The following is a 22,561-nucleotide window of genomic DNA, read 5'->3' on the forward strand; positions in this document are numbered from 1 at the left end:
TCATCTATCCACGCTTTCACCCACACATCCATTCATTCATCCATCCTTTCACTCACTCACCATTACACGTTAATTATGGGCCTTTGACTGTTGAGCTGCAGACAAATGAGTCCCATCAAGAGCTCTACCCCCGCAATAGCTGCTAAAGAGAGGGGTTCACAATGTCCCTGGCCAAACCTATCCTTCCAGCTCTAAATCTATCATTCAAACTCATCCATCCCTCTTTCTTTCCACTCATCCATCCTTTCGCTCATCCATCCATCCACTTTCACCCCCTCCATCCACCCTTTCACTAATGCCCATCCTTTCACTCATCCCTCCATCCTTTTGTTCTTCCATCTTTCACCCCCTCATCCTCCTCTTCACTCATATCCATACAGTGACCCTTTCACTCATCCTTCCATCCTTTTGCTCTTCCATCGTTCACCCCTCCATCCTTCTTTACCCTCATACCCATTCACCTTTTCACTCATCCCTCCATCCACCCATCCTTCTGCTCTTCCATCTTTTACTCCAACCACCCTCCTTTTTACTCATATCCATCCACCCTTTCATTCATCCCTCCATTTATTTCACTCAACTATCCACCCTTCTACCCATCAATCTATCAATCCTTCCAGCCAGCCATCCATCCACCCACTCCACCATCCATTCATCCACTTTCTCATCCTTCAATCCACCCTTTCATTCGACCATTCATTTGTTCACTCATCCATCCACTTTCACCCCATCCATTCACCCTTGCACTCATCCATCCATTCTTTCACTCATCCATCATTACATCCATCCTTTCACTCATTAATCCATGTATATATCCTTTCACGTCAATTATGAACCTTTGTCTGGACCTGTAGAAAGAAGAGGCCCATCAAGAACTCTACAGCTGCTGTAGTTGCTACAGCGACGTGTTCAGATGCCCCTGGTGCATGCATAAAGTGAAACAAGAGGCCCAGTGCAAGGACAGACATGAGGGTGTGCCTGAGGACGGCATGCATTTCACATGGGGAAACTAATGAGCTTTATTGTAGGCCCTGGATGATGTGAATATGAGAGGCCAAGGGGGGGTGGGTCAAGGCAGTCAGAGGGGGCAGCAGAGGGGGGTGGGGTGGGATTAGCAAATTCAGGCACCGGGTGAAACATAAGGTGCACAGTAAAGGAAGGTTGTGCAAGAGCTGCGTGAGAAGGGAACAATTACATGTAATGGGGTGACCCTGTTACCCTCAGAACCTGGGTGGGTAATAGAACTATTAATAATGGTTCTGTCGGAACGAAATACACACTGATATAGTATTTCTTATTGCATTACTTAGAGAATCCGTCCCTGCGCGGATACCAGGATAATGGACTATCGTGTTGACTGAGTCGGCTGACCAGCAACCCTAATCATACAGGACCAGGTTTCCAAGAGGAGTCGAGGTTCATTTAAGGCTGTCCCACCATTGTTCAGTCCTGATGAAGACCTGCCCTTGATGCGCACAACCAGCGCATCGCTCCCCCGGGGTCGAAACGTCGACGCATTCCTTCTTTCCATGAATCAACTATACAAATACCAACTAGGACCCAAGAATTAATTCATGTACCTATTGGTTTATTGCAATTCTAGTTGGCTTTGTCAAGGAACCGTTTGATTTGACATAAATGTATGTTGTTTTTGCACAAAATTTATGTGGGTTATATGTTGTATGTGTTTTTGTTGGACAGCAAAATTAATGATTTAACATGATTCAGATATGATGGACATATATGACTAAAACTTTATTTCCTTTTTGGTCAGTGTGCTTTGTTTATACTGGTATAGATACCATTATCCTGGTACCCGCGCAGGGACAGATTCTCTAAGTAATGCAATAAGAAATACTATATCAGTGTGTATTTCGTTCCGACAGAACCATTATTAATAGTTGCATGAGAAGGGAAAGCATGGCGCTCTACAGTAGGCTGTAGGCCCGGGAGTCGAGGGTGAGGAGGGATCTTGGGGCCGATTGAGGCCCAAGGGTGAAGCACAGAATAAAAGGCAGGAGGTCACAAGGTTCAAGTCAGAGCAGGAGCCAAATGGCCGATATATTACATTCCCGTGATGTGAGTGTTCTGGAGCTGCCGAAGCTCCATGGCTCCATGTTCGTTTTGTGCTCGAAGAAAATGAAAGGACCAGGGGAGGACCATGAGTCTGGCGGAGAAAGTAAAAAGACTCCAGTGCTGTGGAAGTTTTATATGGAGCTGCAATTTTGAGCTCAGCTCCATCATGTTGTTCTTATACTCTTGGGAAATTAAAGTGCAGGCCCCAGCTTTTGCATTGACCCTATCACTGCCAAGAAACTTTACAGAGCTACGTATTAACTGTCTGTGACCAACAGGGTTGAACAGCTGTGTATCAGATTACTGTAAAACTGTCTACTTGTCCTTTGGACAAAATAGAAATCAAAACCTCTTAGCCCTTGTAAGAAATCTAGATGTCTCGGGCGTCGCAAGATAGGAATTCCCCCACCCCTGATTAAACGCCACATAATTACACTGCACTCAATGCAACGTACACTCCAAATACCACTCAGTGCCACATAATTACACTATCTATCGTCCTCACTCTATCTATCTATCTATGTATTTGTCTATCTATCGCCCTCACTCTATCTATCGCCCTCACTCTAGCTATCGCCCTCACTCTATATATTTATCGTCCCTCACTCTATATATTTATTGCCCCTCACTCTATCAATTTATCGCCCTCACTCTGTCTGTCTGTCTATCTATCGCCCTCGCTCTATCGCCCTCGCTCTATCTATCGCCCTCACTCTATCTATCTATCGCCCTCACTCTATCTATCTCTCGCCCTCACTCAATCTATCTCTCGCCCTCACTCTATCTATCTCTCGCCCTCACTCTATCTATCTCTCGCCCTCACTCTATCTATCTCTCGCCCTCACTCTATCTATCTCTCGCCCTCACTCTATCTATCTCTCGCCCTCACTCTATCAATCTATCGCCCTCACTCTATCAATCTATCGCCCTCACTCTATCAATCTATCGCCCTCACTCTATCAATCTATCGCCCTCACTCTATCAATCTATCGCCCTCACTCTATCTCTCGCCCTCACTCTATCTCTCGCCCTCACTCTATCTCTCGCCCTCACTCTATCTCTCGCCCTCACTCTATCTCTCGCCCTCACTCTATCTCTCGCCCTCACTCTATCAATCTATCGCCCTCACTCTATCAATCTATCGCCCTCACTCTATCAATCTATCGCCCTCACTCTATCAATCTATCGCCCTCACTCACTCTGTCTCTCTATCGCCCTCTATCTATCGCCCTCTATCTATCTCGGTCTATCACCCTTCTATCTATCTATCTATCTATCTATCTATCTATCTATCTATCTATCTATCTATCTATCACCCTCACTCTTTCTGTCTTATCGCACTCACTCTATCTATCTATCTATCACCCTCACTCTTTCTGTCTTATCGCACTCACTCTATCTATCTATCTATCACCCTCACTCTTTCTGTCTTATCGCACTCACTCTATCTATCTATCTATCTCTATCTATCTATCTATCTATCTCTATCTATCGCCCTCACTCTATCTGTCTTATCGCACTCACTCTATCTATCTATCGCTATCTATCTATCTATCTATCGCATCACCACAGCATCACTCAGCACCACTCAGGGGCACCACAACATCACTATGTTCTACCACAGCATCACTGAACGCCACAGCATCAATCTGTGCAACCATTCAACAACAACTGGTTAAAATATGCTCTCTCAATGTTTCAAGCTTTATTACAAATGTCACAAAAAGATGTTAATATTTCACTTCTGATCTATCTATCTATCTATCTATCTATCTATCTATCTATCACCCTCACTCTTTCTGTCTTATCGCACTCACTCTATCTATCTATCTCTATCTATCTATCTATCTATCTCTATCTATCGCCCTCACTCTATCTGTCTTATCGCACTCACTCTATCTATCTATCGCTATCTATCTATCTATCTATCTATCGCATCACCACAGCATCACTCAGCACCACTCAGGGGCACCACAACATCACTATGTTCTACCACAGCATCACTGAACGCCACAGCATCAATCTGTGCAACCATTCAACAACAACTGGTTAAAATATGCTCTCTCAATGTTTCAAGCTTTATTACAAATGTCACAAAAAGATGTTAATATTTCACTTCTGTTCTATCTATCTATCTATCTATCTATCTATCTATCTATCTATCTATCTATCACCCTCACTCTTTCTGTCTTATCGCACTCACTCTATCTATCTATCTCTATCTATCTATCTATCTATCTCTATCTATCGCCCTCACTCTATCTGTCTTATCGCACTCACTCTATCTATCTATCTATCGCTATCTATCTATCTATCTATCGCATCACTCAGCACCACTCAGGGGCACCACAACATCACTATGTTCTACCACAGCATCACTGAACGCCACAGCATCAATCTGTGCAACCATTCAACAACAACTGGTTAAAATATGCTCTCTCAATGTTTCAAGCTTTATTACAAATGTCACAAAAAGATGTTAATATTTCACTTCTGTTCTTGGATTTTCGTCACAATAAAATACACTGAACATAATCTTCACAAAAGTTATTTACAAAAGTTTAAGCTATTGCCATTATAAATTACAATAACTTTTATTTAAGTATTAATTATTTAAAAAAAATTAAAAGCCATTGTTATTTGTAATATTAATATATCTAAGTCACGTAAATACAACCCATATTGCATTACAAATGCTACAGGTGTCACATTTGCGAAAGTTAAAACTATTGGCATTGTAAATGACAAAGCTATTAATTTCGCTATTTTCAAACCCAACACATAAATACAAAATGTGTCATTTACAAATACTAATAGCTCAAACGTTCCTAATGCGAGACCTATTGCATTGCAAATGCTTGTTTTTTTTGCTTTCCTTCTGCTTGACTGAAGGAGCTGAGGTGGAGGAACTTTTTTGGGGATTTTTCTTGTAGATTTGTAAAGTGGCAACAAAGGTATTAGCGAAACAAAGACTCTTGATGTAAAAAATCTTACCTAACTGTAACTACATTAAACTCAATTTCAATACAGTGACAACTGTCACTGTATAATATGTGTGCACACACTTTATTATTTTGTTTTTACATTTGTTTCTCAGTTTAAATAAGCATCTTCTTTTTTTTATTTTTTAAAGGTGTTTCAAATCTAAACCTAACAGCAAAGTTCAAAGGAGCAAGTAGAACAAGAGGGTTTTATATTGTTCACTGTTTAAAGACTTCCAGGTAGTAGAACACACATACCCCGTTAAGTTTGTAGTTTAAAGGCATTTTTGGGCAATCTTTTGGCTAACCTTGCATCAGGGAAGATTGAATAATGTTAAAACATGTCAAGGAAACATACGTTATTAACTGCATTGAAAATCTTAAGATATTGAAGAAAATCATGTAGGTAAATCATTTCTTCACAATGCATTGTTGTTGACAGAATCCTTGCGAAATGCTGCCTATGTTTGGCCTACTTGGGCAAGGATAATATTTTGCCATTGAACTACTATTGAATGAATGTTTTTTGTTAGATGGGAACGTAGAGTGGATGATCGCGGCAGAGTTTACTACGTGGACCATAACACCAGGACAACAACTTGGCAACGGCCAACAATGGAGTCAGTCAGGAATTTTGAACAGTGGCAGTCTCAACGTAATCAACTACAGGGTGCTATGCAGCAGTTTAACCAACGATACCTCTATTCGGTAATTTTCACACTGTTTACTTTTAATACATTAATGGTGCATCCTGGTAGAGTGAGACCATTTTTGGACTAAAATAATTATTACTGTAACTTGTTACCTTACCTGTATTGTTGTTAAATTCACCATAATTAGAAATTCATAACATTTTGTATGCATTAGAATTACCTAAAGCATAACCCAACTCACCAGTTAAGATAACCATAATGAACCCAAACAGTGAATCGGAGATGTTAATGACCTCTCATCAGCAATGTATTGAGTGATCACTGCCATCAACCAATATTGTACTGTATCCTCTAAGCAGTAATATGACACAGCAACTGTTGACTACTACACCTTAGTAGTTAACCCCAATAGCCTGTCCTGAGCAGTAGTCAACACCATCAGCAGGTACTGTACAGTAATAGTCTTCCCAGTCAACAGTGCACAGGACCGTCCAACATAATTATTACTGTCTTCTGTTTACCCCCCAGTCTGCTCTGCATGCTTATTTGCCCAATTACCTGCAAATGCTGCTTAATACTGTCCAATAAGCCAATGTCCTGCAGAATGTGAGTCAGCCTTTACTGTGCATCCTCCATTCCGTTAACTAGTACTGTCCATCTGCAGTGGTCCCTTCTTTACTTGTGTTTGGATCTAAAGGGACTAAAAGGGTGGATGGAAAATGAGGTCAGTCTTGGTGATAGGTAGAGAAGGAATCTGCATATGTAGAATGACACTTAGTGTGGGTTGATGGGAGAAGAAATGTCTTTGTGGGCAGTGGGGTTGCAAATAGATTGGTAGAGGTAGGCAATGAATCTGCAATTGTTTTGCTTTAGTTTAAAATAGGAGGAAAAGAGACTGAGCTGTGGAACTTTTCTGCAAAACAAGTAAATATTGATTGTTGGAATTATTCGGAAGAGACAAACCTAATGTCTGCCACCCTCCTGCATAAAGTCCATATTTCATTGAAGAAATACTGAACGTGTTGACACATCAAAGACCTTTTTAGTGAGTAACACTCAACTTGTCCGCAAGTGTACTAGAGTCAACAGGCTTCTCTTCGATGCTGTATGAAATCCCCTAGACACAAGGAAACAAAATAACTACCAGAAAATAGATTATTAACTTTCAATTTGGATTTATGGGTATTTTCTTACTTATGATTGCGCCAAAGAATTAAGTATACACCCAAATGTTGTTGTTTAACCCCTCCGGCACTGCACAAATTTTCCCACTGTGCAGGAGAATTAATAAGTGGGAGGGATTCGGACTGCCCCCGGCCATCATCAGCACACGCCCACCGTGACGTCGGACGGCCGGGGCCGTCCTGAGCACCGAAGAGGTTAAGGGGAACAAAGAGGATAAAGTCCGAGTTTAGAAGTCATACCAAGTGGGCCTCATTGGTCTCCATTTGGCAAAAACATAACAAATCTTTGGTTTAGAGAACATCCTTTGTTTGACTCCTTGAACTACAAGGTACTCCGCAATTGGGCATGTGCAGCTAACCAGACTTTTGGATTGCTAAGCTTTTGTGGAGCGCCTAGTTGCTGTCTACTTACAGTACAGTTCTACCATTTGCGAGACCTAATGTAGAGACTGCTAGAGCAGGGTACAAGCAATGGGGTAAACAGAAGGAACACCTGATTATTGTTTAGGTCCGGAAAAAATAACCCCATGAAGGATTGGATTGGATGAAGGTAGTGGTCTCAGGCTCGGGACTACATACAGACGTCCAGCTGTTCTTGGTGGAAGATGAGCTGCAAAGATGTTTCAAGAGTTTAGATCATGGCCAATCTATTTCAGTGCCTGCAGGTAAGAAGGAGCAGGGTGAGCGAGGTGCATACAATGTGGTGTATGAATATGCTTTAGTATCAATCAGTTGTTCTGGGAGTGCAAGGGACCCTGGACAGTGACTGGACTTGTAGAGTGTGGAATAGAGGTCCAGTCATGCAGCAGCAGATTTGGTGCTCCCCCAGCACCGGTCCGTGCTGTGCAACCAGCAGAAAATGGCTTACTGTGAAAGTGGGTTCTATCTTTGTTGTAGGCTGGCATCCCTACAACCCTACAAGAGTTGCTCAGGTAGTTTTGTCTTGGATCCCCTGATCTCATTATGGGCCAGAGTTCCTCTAGCACTTGTGGAGAAAGTTTACTAACAGTTTATTATGTTGAATGGAAGCTTAGGATATACAGGAAACATGAATCTAAGTCTTTAGAGTGTGATGGAGGGCCTACACATTAATGACTTTGTAAAAGATGCAAAGAGAGTCTGAACCTAGGTCTGGTGTGTATTTATTACAAAGGAGAAAGCTGTAACCAACATAAAGGTGTAACAAGGAGCATAGTACCTTTAAATTGGCAAGATGTGCATAAATGGATGATGATTATAGCTAGAGTGAACAAACCCAGTCTTGAGATGGTTGAGAGTAGGTTGTGACTGTTGTGATTCAACTTGTTTGACATGGTCTCCCAAACCTTCTCTATTCAACACCTACATGATGTCTGAATCCAAGGATACGCACTCCGATGGATTTGCCCCTTCCAGACTGGAAGGACCCAGACACTGAGTCTTTTTGACATATATGTGATCTGTCTAGCTAGCATAATCCTCTCTCACAACCTCAACATCCTCTCATATGCTAACCACACAACCCATTGTCTTTTCAAGGACAAGACACCCAGTACTGACATCAGGTTCAGTGCTTGCATGACGGAAATCCCTCGCTGGATGTAGACCAGCTCTCTAAACCTGAATGCCGACAAGACCAAAATTGTCACCTTCGGGAAGAGCACTTCACCGTGGGTTGCACCTTGTGGGCAACCGAGCCAGGACCGGCTACCACCCCGACAAGAACCTTACGATCGTCATTGACAGAAAACTTGAAATGACCTTCCAGGTCGACGCTGCCTTATCTCATGTTTCATAACCTGAAGACGGAAAAGAAGATTTTCAAATGGCTCCCTATCAGAAGCGGCAAAACAGTCACAAATACCCTCTTAACAAGCAATGTGGACTATGGGAACACAATCAACAAAAATCGCAACTTAAGTCCGAATTCTGGGACCAGAATCACTCTCAACCTCCAATGCCACACTTGCATCACTTCACACCTGAATGAGCTCAACTGGCTCCCCATCCACAAAAGGAGTAAAATTCAGGCTCCTCACCCACACTTTCAAGGTACTACTTAACACTGGTCCAGCGTATCTCAACAATCGCATCTGCTTTCATAAACCATCCAGACACCTCCACTTATCCGGACTCTTACATGTAGACATCCCGTAATCTTCTGCTACATCACTCCTAAAGTGTGTTATGACCTGCGGCTACATAGAAGAGCTTCCTCCTCACTTCTTAAATTCTGCAAGAAACTGAAGAACTTTTTTTGAGCTTTCCCACTAGACCCTAGATTGGTTATACTCTCACCTGCTCAGCACCAAGATACCATCTCTGCGATAGTGCACTCTACAAAGCTGCATACAGCCCATAACTGAGTGGATTCTGGAGGCTACAGCTTGGTGCCTGATGACCCTGAAGAGCCTTGAGGGTTTGCTTTGCAGGAGAAAAGGATCTTTTTTTTTTTTAGGTCCTCATTTGCCTTTATCATACCATTCCGCTTTTCTCACCAGCTGAAATGTCCATAACCTCATTTGCTGACACAAGTAACCGACAATGGTGTAGCTATAGGGCACCTTTAATCAATGACTCACACCCTGTCGAAACCTGTACGCATTAATACCCGGTGGAGGGAAACCTACCACCATGGGAAGAGAGATGCTATCACCCGAGGCAGAAAAAGGCGTAATCATAGGACCACTGGCCTAACATAGCAATAATTTCACCAATTCAAAACAGGTGCACAAAATTCCTGCCTGCTGCGTCCCTTAATCATACTATCTAACTTTGCCACATGTTTTACAGAAGATACCCAGTCTTCATAACTTGGTGGAATTGATGATACCCACAATTTGCAGATCTCTCTGCGGGTCAATAAAACCGTATAAAATATTACATTTATATGATTCTTATTTCTAACACTTTCAATGTCCATCAATAACAAAAATAACTACTAAAGTGCTTTCCTCAACTTGAATCATCAAAGCATGAGAGAGCGCTTTACTCACGGCCATCCAAAAGGGCTGGATCTTTGGACAAAGTAAAAACATATGGAGATCATCTTCCTTCATGCTTCCACATTTTGGGCACGCCACATCTCCTCCTCGGCCGAACTTTGATAACTTCCGTGGAGACCAATAAGCCCTGTGGACGGTGAAGAGATGGTTCCTTCTAAGGTATGCAGGTTTTACTATTTTGTATAAAGTACGCATAGATACTTGCCATTGATCTTCCAGCGCAGTAGACCGCAAGCATCTGCCCCAAAGTTCATCCGGGAGGTTGAAGTTCCCATCCTCCATGTCCACCATATACCAGTACCAAAGTGCGATTTCCTTGACTGGAGACTGCCTGGAGATGACTTTTTCCTCAAATTCGTTATAGCCTCCAATCTCTGTACTAGAGGATTGAAACCAGCTCAGGACTTGAAGATATTTAAATCTTGAAATTCTTTGATCTGATAACTGGTTACATTCCTCCCAAGACATCAGTTGATTCTTGTGTAGGAGGTGATTCCAAACAGCTAGGCCCGCTTCCCTCAAGGGTAAGGCCAACACATCTTTGGCCCATTCAGGGGACCCCGGAGAATCCCAGATAGGAGCATAATGGCTAAAATATGGCAACTTCACCGTTCTCCTAACTCTCTACCATGTTTCAGCCATACCTCTTAAGATTTTTAGCCTTACTTTTTTGAAGAACTTTGGGTCCGCATACTTAAACATAAAACCTCCTTCCTTTAAGTTGTGGCTTCTCAACTGGACCTCGAACAGCCTGCCTGCTTCTGAATTGCATGGTGTAAGCAGAAGCATTCTTCCATTTTTTAACATAAAAGGCCACGAGTACAACCGCAAATCTGGTAACGCTAGGCCACCTTTTTCCAACCTCCTTCTCAACTTCTTCCAAGAAATCCTTGGCCCCTTAGAGGCCCAAATGAAAGAGCTAATCTGGCCCTGGAGTTTCAAAAACCAAGCTTTAGAAAAGGGGAGAGGGATAGACTAGAATAGGAACGTAAACTTTGGTAGGATTACCTTTTTTATAAGATTAACTCGGCCAAACAGGGTCAGAGGGAGATGCGCCCAGTTCTTCAACAGGATGGCTACTTCCTTCTTAACTCTCTCGAAATGTACTTCAGTGAGCTTAGCAATGTCCTCTCTAATCCTCACCCCGAGGTATCTCATCTCCTTAGTACATCTTATTCCATCTGCTGTGAGATTCCAAATCATAATCACGTTTTTTTCCTTATTGATCTTATACCCTGAGATTTTTCCAAAATCAGTAGTAGTTAAAACAGCCTCAAGAGCACTAATGAACCTCACTAGTAAAGATCAAGATATCGTCTGCATATATAGACCAATCTTTTTGCTCCAGCCATTATAATTGAACGTTCGAATTCCAGCATTACCCCTAAGCCGTCTGGCTAGTTGCTCTGTATACAGATTGAATAAAAGGGGGGACAAAGGACAGCCCTGCCTTGTTCCCCTTGATATCTGAACTGGTTCTGTCAGGGCTCCATTAACTAAAACCCTAGCAAGAGGCGCAGCATATATACCCTCCAGCACTTTACCTATATTCGGGCCCAGGTTAAGAGATTTGACTACTGTTTTTAAGAAGACCCAATGAACACTGTCGAAAGCCTTGGTGGCATCCAGTGCCAATACCGCCAAAGGAAGACTATACGTGGTGGCCAGATCTATTGCCCCAATAAGATTAAATGTCAATTCTTTAAGCATTCGCCCTCGGATAAAGCCCTTTTGATCTTCATGCACAACCAAGGGAATAACCACATTTGACCTTTCTGCTATGATCTTTGTAAATAGCTTATAGTTGCAGTTCAAAATTGACACTGGCCTGTATGAATCACAATTTTTGGGGGATTTACCAGGTTTCAAGATTGAAGTTATAGTGGCCTCTTTCCAGGAATCGGGAAACTCATCCTAGACATAAAGATGGCATTAAACATGTGTAACAGAATTTGTACCAGGGTATCCGCCAGGACACTATAAAGTTTGTGAGAGGTCCATCAGCTCCCGGGGCCTTTCCTTTCTTCCCCTCACCTATTGCTTTCAGTAGTTCCCCTGTGCTAATCTCTCCATTCAGATGGCCAGTTTTCTCTGTTGGAAGCTGCTCATACGAGTCTTGTGGTAACCAACTAAGCACTTCTTCCAGGGTGACCTCTAGATCCTCCTTATAAACATCTTCATAATGCTTATAGAATGCTTTTTCAATCGCCTGGTTATCAGATAATAAATCTCCAGTTTATTCACACCTGATCTCTTTAATTGTGTTTCTAACCCAATCGCTCTTATCTTTCCAGGCTAATAGCTTACTATCTCCCTCCCCATACTCAAAATGCTCTAAGCGACTTGTTTCCCATCTCTCCCTAACCTTTGCCTGAATAGTGGCAGACAGAGTTGTTTTTAATGACTCGATCTCAGCCTGGGATCCTGTTGTCCCTGATCCTCTACAGATATCAGACTAGACTCCAGCACCCGGATTTGTTCCTCTAAACCTAGAATCTTATAATGATATACTCTTCTTCTAGCTGCTACCAGAGAGCCTAGTCTGCCTCTCAGAAAGGCCTTTCTAGGAATACCAGACTATTCCCAGCGAATAGGAGCCCCGGTTATTATAAAAAAAACTCCACTGTCTCTAGTTTCAGTATACTAATAGCCTGTGGCTCAAGCAAGATAGAGCGATCCAATGTCCATCTAGACTGAGGTCTTTCCTGGGCCAGGTTTATACCTAGCATTATAGCTGAATGATCTGAAAGGTGTACCCCTATATGTAGAAAATCTATAACCAGGTCCTTTAACTTATTATCCATTAAAAAATAATCGATCCTGGAATGATGGCTGTATTTCCTATTATGAAATGTATAATTTCTACAAGGGCCCGCTCTCTGTCGCCAGATATCACACAGGCCCAATTGTTTATTCATGTGATGTACCAACGCCAACATTTTTGGATTTACTGCTGCTCTACTGTTTGATGATCTATCCAGCTTATGATCAATCACGGCATTAAAATTCCCTGCCATGATGAGCGGATCAGGAAAATTAAGTAGCTCTGGATATAAATCTTCAAGGGGACCAGTATCATCCTGACTTGGGCCATAATAGCCGACTAACGTGTACTTGTGCCCGTAAATCCTTAATTTGGCTACCAGCCACCTTTCCGAGATAGTTGACACCTGACCCTCTACTGTAATGTCCATCCCTTTTTTAATCAAAATTGCAATCCCCTTAGTCACCGCCACCTGGTTTGTTACAAGTGCACTGGAGATCCATTTTTTTTACTTTAAAAAAATCATGACTCTCAACCTCTGTCAAGTGGGTCTCCTGCAAAATAATAATTTGTGCCAGACAGTCCCTCAAATACGGCCATATTCTTTCTCGTCTTGCCCTAACCCGCAACCCGTTCACATTCCAGTAGATTATTCTTATCTCGTTAACTACTTTCTTGGACAATATCTGGGAATTTCATGCTGAATCAAACGCTGACTTGGAACTAAAATATTAATCTGGCAAATGAGGATTTAAAAAAAAAATTACCACGATGCTCCCCACCCTGCCCCTCACTACATAAGAACCTCCCACCCCCCCCAGGAAAACCCTTCTCTGACTTTACAACATAGGAAGCCCTTTTAGGAACCCTTCCACCAGAGTTGGGACACAAGTGAAACCAAACAAAACAGTATATCAAAGTAAGAGAAGAAAAGAAAAGCAGACTTAAAATAAAGCTGTACACAGTCACTTTTTTTTTTTAACACTTTTTTTTTCCTGTTCAGGAATTATGCTCCTTACAGGGACCCTGCCTGCATACCCTCCAAGAACCTATTCACTTCTTCGACAAAACGGAAAGAGTGCATCTTGTTAAACATCATCTTTAACATCACTGAAAATGTTTGCTGCACTGACGCACCAATCTTCCTAAGAGGTTCAATTCTTTTGCCCAGCTCCCATTGTCTATTTGCCGTTTCGCTCTAAATATCAAATCTAAATTGAAGTTTATCTCCATCCCCTTTTTATGACAGGGCACGAGACAGAATCTTCTCCTTAAGGGAGTACGTCAAGAAATTTACCAAAATCCTCCTGGGTTTAGCCCTATTTGGGTTAGGCCTATAGGGGTCCCTGTGTATTCTCTGTATGTCTTTACTTATCTCCTCCTCCGATTCCTCAATCAGTAGCTTTTTTTTAAACAGGTGAACAATAAAGGATTTAATGTCCTCTCCTTCCCTAACTTCTGGTATCTTCAAAAACTTCATATTATTTCTTCTCTGAAAATGTTCTAACCTTTCTAACCTCTCCTGTTCTCTCTCTCTCTTTTTTAGGACCTCTAGTTCGGCTGCATTATTCTCTACTGTTTCTTTAAGAATCTTTACTTCCCCTTCCAGGATCACCGTCCTTGAACTTAGGTCATCAAACTTTTACTCCAAATTGTCACAAACACCTCTAATGTCTTTCTGGGTACACTCTGAGACTTCGAAACAATTTTTTATTTCTGTCGTAAGAGCTGTAAGGAGATTAACAATAGACGTGTCATCTTGCGGAAGAGTTTATCGATGGGAACACTGCTCTGTACTAATAGGCTTAATAGCTGTATCTTCTTCCTCGTGAGCTACCGGGTCCTTAGCTGGGCCTGAGCCTAAGAAATCATCATCTGGAGCCGGTTCTATGGCCAAAACCTGATAGCGATTTGGAGAAACATCATTAACCAGTCTCCCATACTTGGGGCCTGATTAGAAACCATAGTGGGGGCCGAGACAGAGGGAGAGGAAGAGGGCTGAGACATCCGATTATCCCTACTTTCAAGCGGGTGCTCATCCATCCTTGGCTGAAGACTATAACTTAGAATAATACTCTTCGGTAAAATTTTAAAGTATGTTCTGAGTGAAGGTGTAACTTTAATTTTATGCTCAACACTTGTCCTGTTCTTCATTGATTTATTCCGTGCTGCTGCCCCTGTCTCTGTTCCCTTGACCACCCGTTCCCTTGTTATCTTAACTGCTTTTTGGTTGCCTCTAATCCCCTGAACTCCTTCTGCTTTTGTTCCGGAATCTGCTTTACTTGAGGTTACCACTGCTTCTACTTCCTCAAGATTGGCCACTTGAGTACTCCTCAGCGTGTATCTGGACAAACCTGGACCCTCCTTAGCACTCACCAACCCCTTTCTTCTCCCTCTATTAGATTAAGGGCTCATGCACTTCAAACCGGGATGAACAGAGGTAGGGGAATCGTCAGGAAAAACACAACCTAAAACCCCTACCTCATTCAGCAGTGTAGCTCGTTTGTTCTGACTTGCGGTAAATGCCAGTGCAGGAGCAGGTTTACTTGCAGTTTCAATTGCAGCTCTCTGTCGTCCTGTTTGGTCTTCTAACTGAATACTTGGCTCTGGGGGACTGGTGCTGCTCTGCCGTCCCCTGCCCCGACACTACCTACGACCCACTTAACCAGCAAGGGAGACTTCCACGGCGTGTTACGCTGTCTTCATAATCCCCAGCTGCCAGTTACCTCTTCAAAAGTGACTCGGTTCGACACTAATCGTCCGTAATCTGCTCTTTTCCTCCTCTCACATTTCCTGCTAATACATTACTTAGTTTCACCTAATTTCGCCTCATTTCGAATAAAGAATGCTCCTCTTGGTTCCGGACTCCTGCGACCCGCCTTCTAGCTGGCCGCCATGTCCCCCCCCCCCCCCCCCTCCCCCCCTCCCAAGGATCAAATGGAAGGGGAAAAAGATTGGACGAGGCACTTGGTGAGACATCCTTGAGAAAGAAAATTTAAGTTGTGCTTACTTTTCAAAAGAGTTAGTGCAGCAGTTCTCAATATTTTTAGCCATTACAGTTTACTTTTTGTTTCTGTTCCCCTCCCTATCTGACTTGCCTTTCAGTAGAGAGAGTAATGCGGCAAAAGTAAATATGGAGCCAACAAACACTTACTTGACATTGACTAGTGCTTAGTAAGGATTGTTTATTTCTAATCTCAGTTAGGATTATTAGTATTAGAGGTACTTTATTCTGATTTTCGATATTAAGTTTCAAAGTGAGTCACTTACGGGACATTACAGAATGTGCAAGTTGAGTGTGGTGTTTTTTAGGCCTCTTTTACAATAATGAATGCATGCTTTCCTTTCTACCATGAATTGGCACACTGATCCTTAATGTCTGGAGGAGGTAATAGCCTAACAAAACAAAGTCTGCATGTGAGTTAAATCTAATGTTCGAGGCATGTGTGGCGGTATGTACAACAGCTGTAAATACTCCTGCCATCTAGTAATGGGCCCGGATGTGTACAGGCTGTTTTTCTTCGAAGAAGTCTTTTGTGTTCAGAGGTGGTGATAATGCACATGGTCATCGACTTCGTTGTTTGATAATTTTCTTTACGCCTTTTTGTTAAGGTGTGTACTACTCTGTTCTGGTCGACACCATTGTGCTGCTCTTTTTTGTTCGCACAGTTCCTTCCCTCTCTGTATTTAACTACAATTGCATCTCCCTTTCTTTCTGTCTCGGGCTGACGTTTGATTACTTCGCTTGAGTGAGGCCCGGCTCGGCTGTGTCCCCTCCTGACTTTGCCCTTCACAGCCTCCTCCCGTCTCTGCTTTGCCTCTCTCCATCATGCCTAGACATTGACAAAATGGACTCTATTTTGGTACTGTCTGTGCTACCATGCAAAATATCTTCAAACCTATCTCCATCAGGGCTACAATCTGTGCCTGTCGCCAGAACACAACCGAATCCTTCTGCTCCAAGATTCTTTGCGGCCTTCACGCTCGTCGACTCAAGATATTGCATAGGGGTGGAGACGACACCTGAGACCTTTTTAGTCCAGAGGACATCGAAGGGGAACATCATCCACAATAGTCGACTTCAGATACAGAGACTTTCTTCCCTGAAGAAAGTTCTTGCTCTGCCCTGGAGATCGAGGACCCTCTGTCAGCACAGCAGTCCATGAGTACAGCACCCTCTCATCCTCGACACCACTCTCAATCCAACAGCCTTCAGCTCAAGGGCACTCAGGCACTCTCGAGCACCAGATTCAAGCTGTCGGACTACCACTGCCTTTGGGCCATGGTCGGCACCGACAAACCACTTTTGACGTCCTGCCTCTGCGTCAAGCAGCTGGTCTGACACCAGCGGAGTAGAAGTGATTCTCCATAAACTACAGTAGGAGCTTGAATGAAGGTAGAAACATCTAGTCCTCCACCTCCACACAGGCTTCATCCTTTCCTGCTGGAACGATGGATTTGGACCCAGTTCTTTGGACTGGGTTGAGTGTGTGACATTGATCCACATTCGGTCCATCACCTGTTGTGTTTGCATATTCCGCCCTAAGTGCGCTGGGGATGCCCAGACGTGGGTCCCAGGCACTCCACACCACTGGAGTCAAGCTAGCCGGGCTGATGAGAGGTGTTACCTCGAAACCGGTCCGGTCCTCGGATGCTTGATTCCGTTCTAGGAAGGACATGGCTTTTGTAGTTCGGACTGGACTGTTCCCATGGGGCACAGGGTCAGAGCTGATTTGCATATCGCCATTGTCTAACCCAGGGTGGTGTGGAGTGCAAAAAAACGATGGATTTGGGCCCAGATCTTTGGACTGGGTTGAGTGTGTGACATTGATCCACATTCGGTCCATCACCTGTTGTGTTTGCATCATCCTTTCCTGCTGGCATACCCCCAAAACGTCAGCTGTCCTTTGACATTCCAGTTCCAGCAAAACAATGCAAGAAAGCAGATAAAGCTACCAGCCCATCACCCCCTTGCACAACCATCTCCTCACCCTTTTCCTCAGCCTTCGTCCTCCCGCAAGGTTCTCCAGGGGACCCTCTTGACATCACACCTTGGGGATCTCTAGGTTGATGACCCATTTGACACTCCTCCGCATGGTGACCCATGGGACTCCTACGATGTAGACCCACCAGGGGGCACAGACCTCGACCCCCCCCCCCCCCCCGGATGTTTCTACGTCCTATCAGGAGCTCATTGGTAGGGCCTCCTCCTTTCATAATGTGGAAGTCCACACTGAGCCCTTAGAGGAGAACTTCTTCTTTGAAACACTCTCCTTCACCACCCAACTCCCAATGCTCAAGGACATGTTACGTCACACTCCTGACATTTTTAAAGACCCTGTCCACGCTAGTGTTAGAACACCTAGGGTGGATAAAAATATTAAGTCTCCCCTTATGACCTATCTAAGTACTCATTCAGCTCCTGCCTGACTCTCTGGTGGTCACCAGTGCCTGTGAGTGATCCAACTCCCAGGTTAGTGGGGATGCCCCTCCACCAGAAATAAAAAGTAAACGCATATATGCAGAAGGAAAAAGGGTGGCCAACCAAAGGCGTATAGCTCATTCTGTTGGCCTTCTAGCCATATATAAATGCTAACGTGCAAAAAATGGAGCAAAAGATAATTTCTGAAAGCAAGCAGATATCTAACAACTCTATATGCTGTGCTCTACATGCAGCAGACACTGCTGCGAGGGGTGTAAATTCCAGTGTTCTGCTACGCAGACACGCCTGGCTCTGTATCTCTAGCTTTAAGTCAAAAGTTCAACAGAACCTGCTGAATATGCCTTCTGATGGTCAGCATCTCTTTGGTCCTCCAGTAGAACAAACCATATAGAGAAGGTAAAAAAATACAGGAAACTGCCAAAGCGATGGGGGCACTTCAAACACCTGCTCTCCATGGCCTCTTTTGCCGCATACCTTACTTGAGAGGGTCAAAGATCAACTCTCTTGAAGACTCCACATCCTAACTGCACATCCAGGGCCAGCAATGCTCCCCATGGGGTTATTTTAGAGGGCCTATAGAGGCAGAGGCAGGGGTAGCGCACCAAAAGGAGCTACACCTATCGCCAAATGCTGCATTGCCATAGTACCTCATGCCAGGCTTCACATGCATCTGTTGCAAGAATGCTTAGCGCAAGAGTGGTCTTAAGCAGAGGGCCATTGGGGTGATCTAGTGTGGATCGACCGCCACACTTACAGCTCTCTGTAGTGATGGATCACCATCAACTAATTGCAGGGGTGGTCTTTCCTCGACCTGGTTCCCAGAGAATTGTTACAACAGACTCCTCCCTTACTGAGCGGGGATGTTCATTTACAAAATCTGATTTTCCAGGGTTACAAGAAAGCCAAGCACCAGGACCTCCTCATCAACTTCTTGGAACTTCTAGCAGTTCACCTATTGTTGAAGGCTTTCCTACCTCAACTGATAGGCAAGGTTGTTCTTGTACGGAAGGACAATATGACAGCCATGTATTACTTTTAGGAATAAGAGGGTGACACGCTCTCCACAACTGTCTCCTCTATCCCAGAGCATTTGGCTTGGGCTGTTTGCCACAAAATTCATTTGCTAGTGCAATATCTTTCAGAGTTGGCCAAATATTTTGCCGACCTCTTCAGCAGGATGCAGCAACAAGTCCTTTAGCGGTGGGAACTCAATCCGCAAGTTACTCCGCTACTGTCACAGATGGAGGTTTCCACAGATGGACATGTTAGCAACAGCAGCAGAAAATGCCAAATGCCCAAACTTTCCCTCAGGTTCCTTCACCCACAGCCCAGCGACAATGCACTATGGATGTACTGGTCAGGGATATTTGCTTGTGCTTTTCTTCCTCCTCCCTCTTCTTCCTTTTTGTTCGGAGGCTTCGGCAGGCATCCCTTAGACTCATGCTAGTGGTACCCACATGGGCCTGCCAGTCCTGTTTCACAACTTTGCTCGAGCTATCTGTGGTTCCGGGCAAGAGGCTCCCCAACAAGCTGGACATTCTCACATAGGACCATGGAGAAATCAGGCACTCAGATCCCGCAACTTGCAATCTGGCTCCTGAGGTCATAGAATTTGATTACTTTAATCTTAACCTTGAATGCAAGACAATTCTCAAGGAAGCACACAAACTACCACTTATGCCTGCAATGCAGCCAAGTGGAAAAGATCTATGTACTACTGTCACTCAAAAAATATTGATAGTTTGAAAGCGAAAGTACAGGACATTGCCTGTTACTTCACTTGCAAGTTTCTGGTCTGGCCATTACCTACATACTGTTACACCTAGCTGCAGTGGCTGCGTACTTTCAGAATTGACAACACATCTCTCATCATTAAAACTTTCATGGAGGATCAGAAAAGGATCTTTCCTCCCCGGGTCCCACTGGCGTGTTCATGAAATCTCAGCATTGTACCTGCTTGACTCATGAGCCCTCCTTTTGAGCCCCATCCACTCCTGCCCTCTTCAGTTCTTATCCTGGAAGATGGCATTTCTGGTTGCTTTCACCTCACTCAGACGTGTCATTGGGCTTCAGGCATTAACCCTGTTAGGACATTTTTTTCCAAGTACATAGAGAAAGGATTGTCCTGCACAGCAATAAAAAATACCTCCCTAAAGTAGTTTCACTTCCCAAAACCTAATTCACTTGCAGAATTAGCTTTCCATGCTTTGGTTGGATTAGCCCTCGGTACTAAGTTGATAAAACCAGACCATTTAGAAAATGACAACATTTGTCGCTTTCTGCGAATCCCCAAAGGGAAGGCTCTATCAGACATGCAATGCTAAAGCTAAGAGGACTCTGCACACTCGACTGTGGAGAAAGGAGCATCTATGGCTTTCCTGGGGAACATCCCTATAGCAGACGTGCAAAGCAGATACCTGGACCACAACGCACACTTTAACAAAACATCACTGTGTGGATGTCCCAGATGTCCTAGTCCACCAACAAGCTAATGTTTATCAGGCAATTCTCCCTACACTCTTTCAATCTTCTGCAACACCCACTGGCTAGCCACTTCTTTTTTGGGAGGACTGCTTTGTAATCTATGCACAGCATGTGTATCTACAGTCACACGTGCTTTGAAAATGTTACTTACTCTGTAAGCATCTGTCCGTGGCATGTAGTGCTGTAGATGCACATGCGCCCACTCCCCTCCACGGATGCCTGTGGCTGTTGCAGTATCTTTTATTATCCCTTTTTCCTCTTATGCATGATCTCTCTCCTTAGAACCACCAGCAGTTTTGGTTTACCTTCCCTGGTGTGTCTGGATGCAGAGGTGCTGGTCACAAGGATAGTCTTGATTGCTACAGCTGAAGTCAATGTAGAAAACCCGTACCAGGAAAAGGTTGCAAGTGGGAACTTGAGGACAAGTCCGTCAGAACCCAAGGAGAGGTGGGGGGGATAGGGGGAGGGGGGGGGGCTCGGTTCTTGAGGGTCTCAGGGGTAAGGGTGCACCATCAAAGACTTGGGCTAAGGGGCTCAGGTGCAGAGGTGTTTTGTCTGTTGGGTTGCTTGTGTTGGAGGCTCTCACTGGTTAGGTCAACCTGGAGATGTGTACAAAACAAGGCGGTAGGAGCTTTGAAGTCCCTGACCTCGATATGCGAAATCACTAACCATCCTGGTGGACGAGGCGTGACCACCTTCCTCTGGGGCAGACATTGTTTCTGACCTCAGACAGCATGGACTCTACTCTGCAGGGAGTTAAACTAATCTGTGGTGGCAGGCTGGTGGATATCCGCCAGGCAGCACACTAGACAGCGATAGATTTTTCAGGGAGCACCTCATGGTACATGTGTGGTAAATATTTTACCTAATCTGTTTTTCCATATAATTATCATTACAAGACAGTTCATAAAAATGAGAGGCAGAGTCCGTGGTATCTGAGTCTTACGGGTTTTAATGGGAAGAAAACCTCGAGGTTGGAGATCATGTTCCGTCACCACTAGGGTTCGGGAAGGGACAGTCAACGTTTTATTAACATTACACATTATATATAGTAAAGTAACATCATTGTATCCAATACAGTAGGCGTAACAGGTGAAAAAAGAAGATAAGAACACATGTGCGTAACAGGAGGCGTGAAAGAAGGCGTATAATAGGCGTACACGGAGGCGTGCACTGTACATGTCAGAGAAACGTCATAGGAATCGTCACATGTGGGTGGGTGCATAGAGAAAGTTGCAGGATCAGCAGAAAATGCGGATGCGCGCGCAGCTTGCATGACGTGACATAGATGTGTAACTGGGGAGAACTTTAACACTAGTAGAGGAGACAGAAGTCTGGGATGTCAGAACGACCTGGACCTATAACATATCTGATATCTTATGTTTGGAGGATGTATTATCTGGAGTAAAAGGTCTCTCGGGCAGAGGCTAATCTATACTGAATACTGGTGCGTGCATATATGTCTACGTGCAGGGGCCATAGGCCTACTATGGCAACGGGAACTGAAAATTACTTGCATGGAGACAGGAAAGCTTGCTCTTCAGCCGGGGAGATGTTTACCTAAATCACTAGACAGGAATGTATTTTCGAGGAGGCTGAACAGATAACTTGAAGGCAAAATACGATCTTGGCAGGCAGGCCAGGTTGAGCCAGGCACCGCTTCGCTTGGCAGGAAGTAAGGCAGGGGTCAGGGATACGCGTCCATGCTGCAGCTTTCAGAGGCAAGAGGCAGAAAGGGCTTAGAGACAGAAATCAGGGCCTAGCTCGGCAGAGCCAGGAAAACCGTAAAAGTGTACCAGGTAAAGACGTTGGCATGGTATGGTTAGGAACTGAATTATCGATCCATTCATGGTGGATCTGAAAGAGGACATGTTAACGTTGGACGCAAATGTATTTGGGTCTTCATATTCGGTCATGGAGGGAAATTACATGTACTTGAAGCAAGTACATGGAGCCGTTGGGGTACACGATAGGGGACATACTTGATCATAA

General features: G+C 44.0%; 1 protein-coding gene across 2 annotated transcripts in view; it reads left to right on the forward strand.

Annotated features, from left to right (window-relative positions):
• WWP1 (WW domain containing E3 ubiquitin protein ligase 1) overlaps window positions 1-22,561 on the forward strand; it is an 866,202-nt gene that overhangs the window by 184,331 nt on the left and 659,310 nt on the right. For both annotated transcript variants that reach the window (XM_086965959.1, XM_086965960.1), the window contains exon 9: window positions 5,591-5,765. In XM_086965959.1, the coding sequence (XP_086822085.1) occupies window positions 5,591-5,765 (175 nt within the window). The remainder of the gene's footprint in view (window positions 1-5,590; window positions 5,766-22,561) is intronic.

This window comes from Lissotriton vulgaris, chromosome 4_1, assembly GCF_964263255.1.
Source record: "Lissotriton vulgaris chromosome 4_1, aLisVul1.2, whole genome shotgun sequence".
Taxonomy (NCBI): Eukaryota; Metazoa; Chordata; class Amphibia; order Caudata; family Salamandridae; genus Lissotriton; species Lissotriton vulgaris.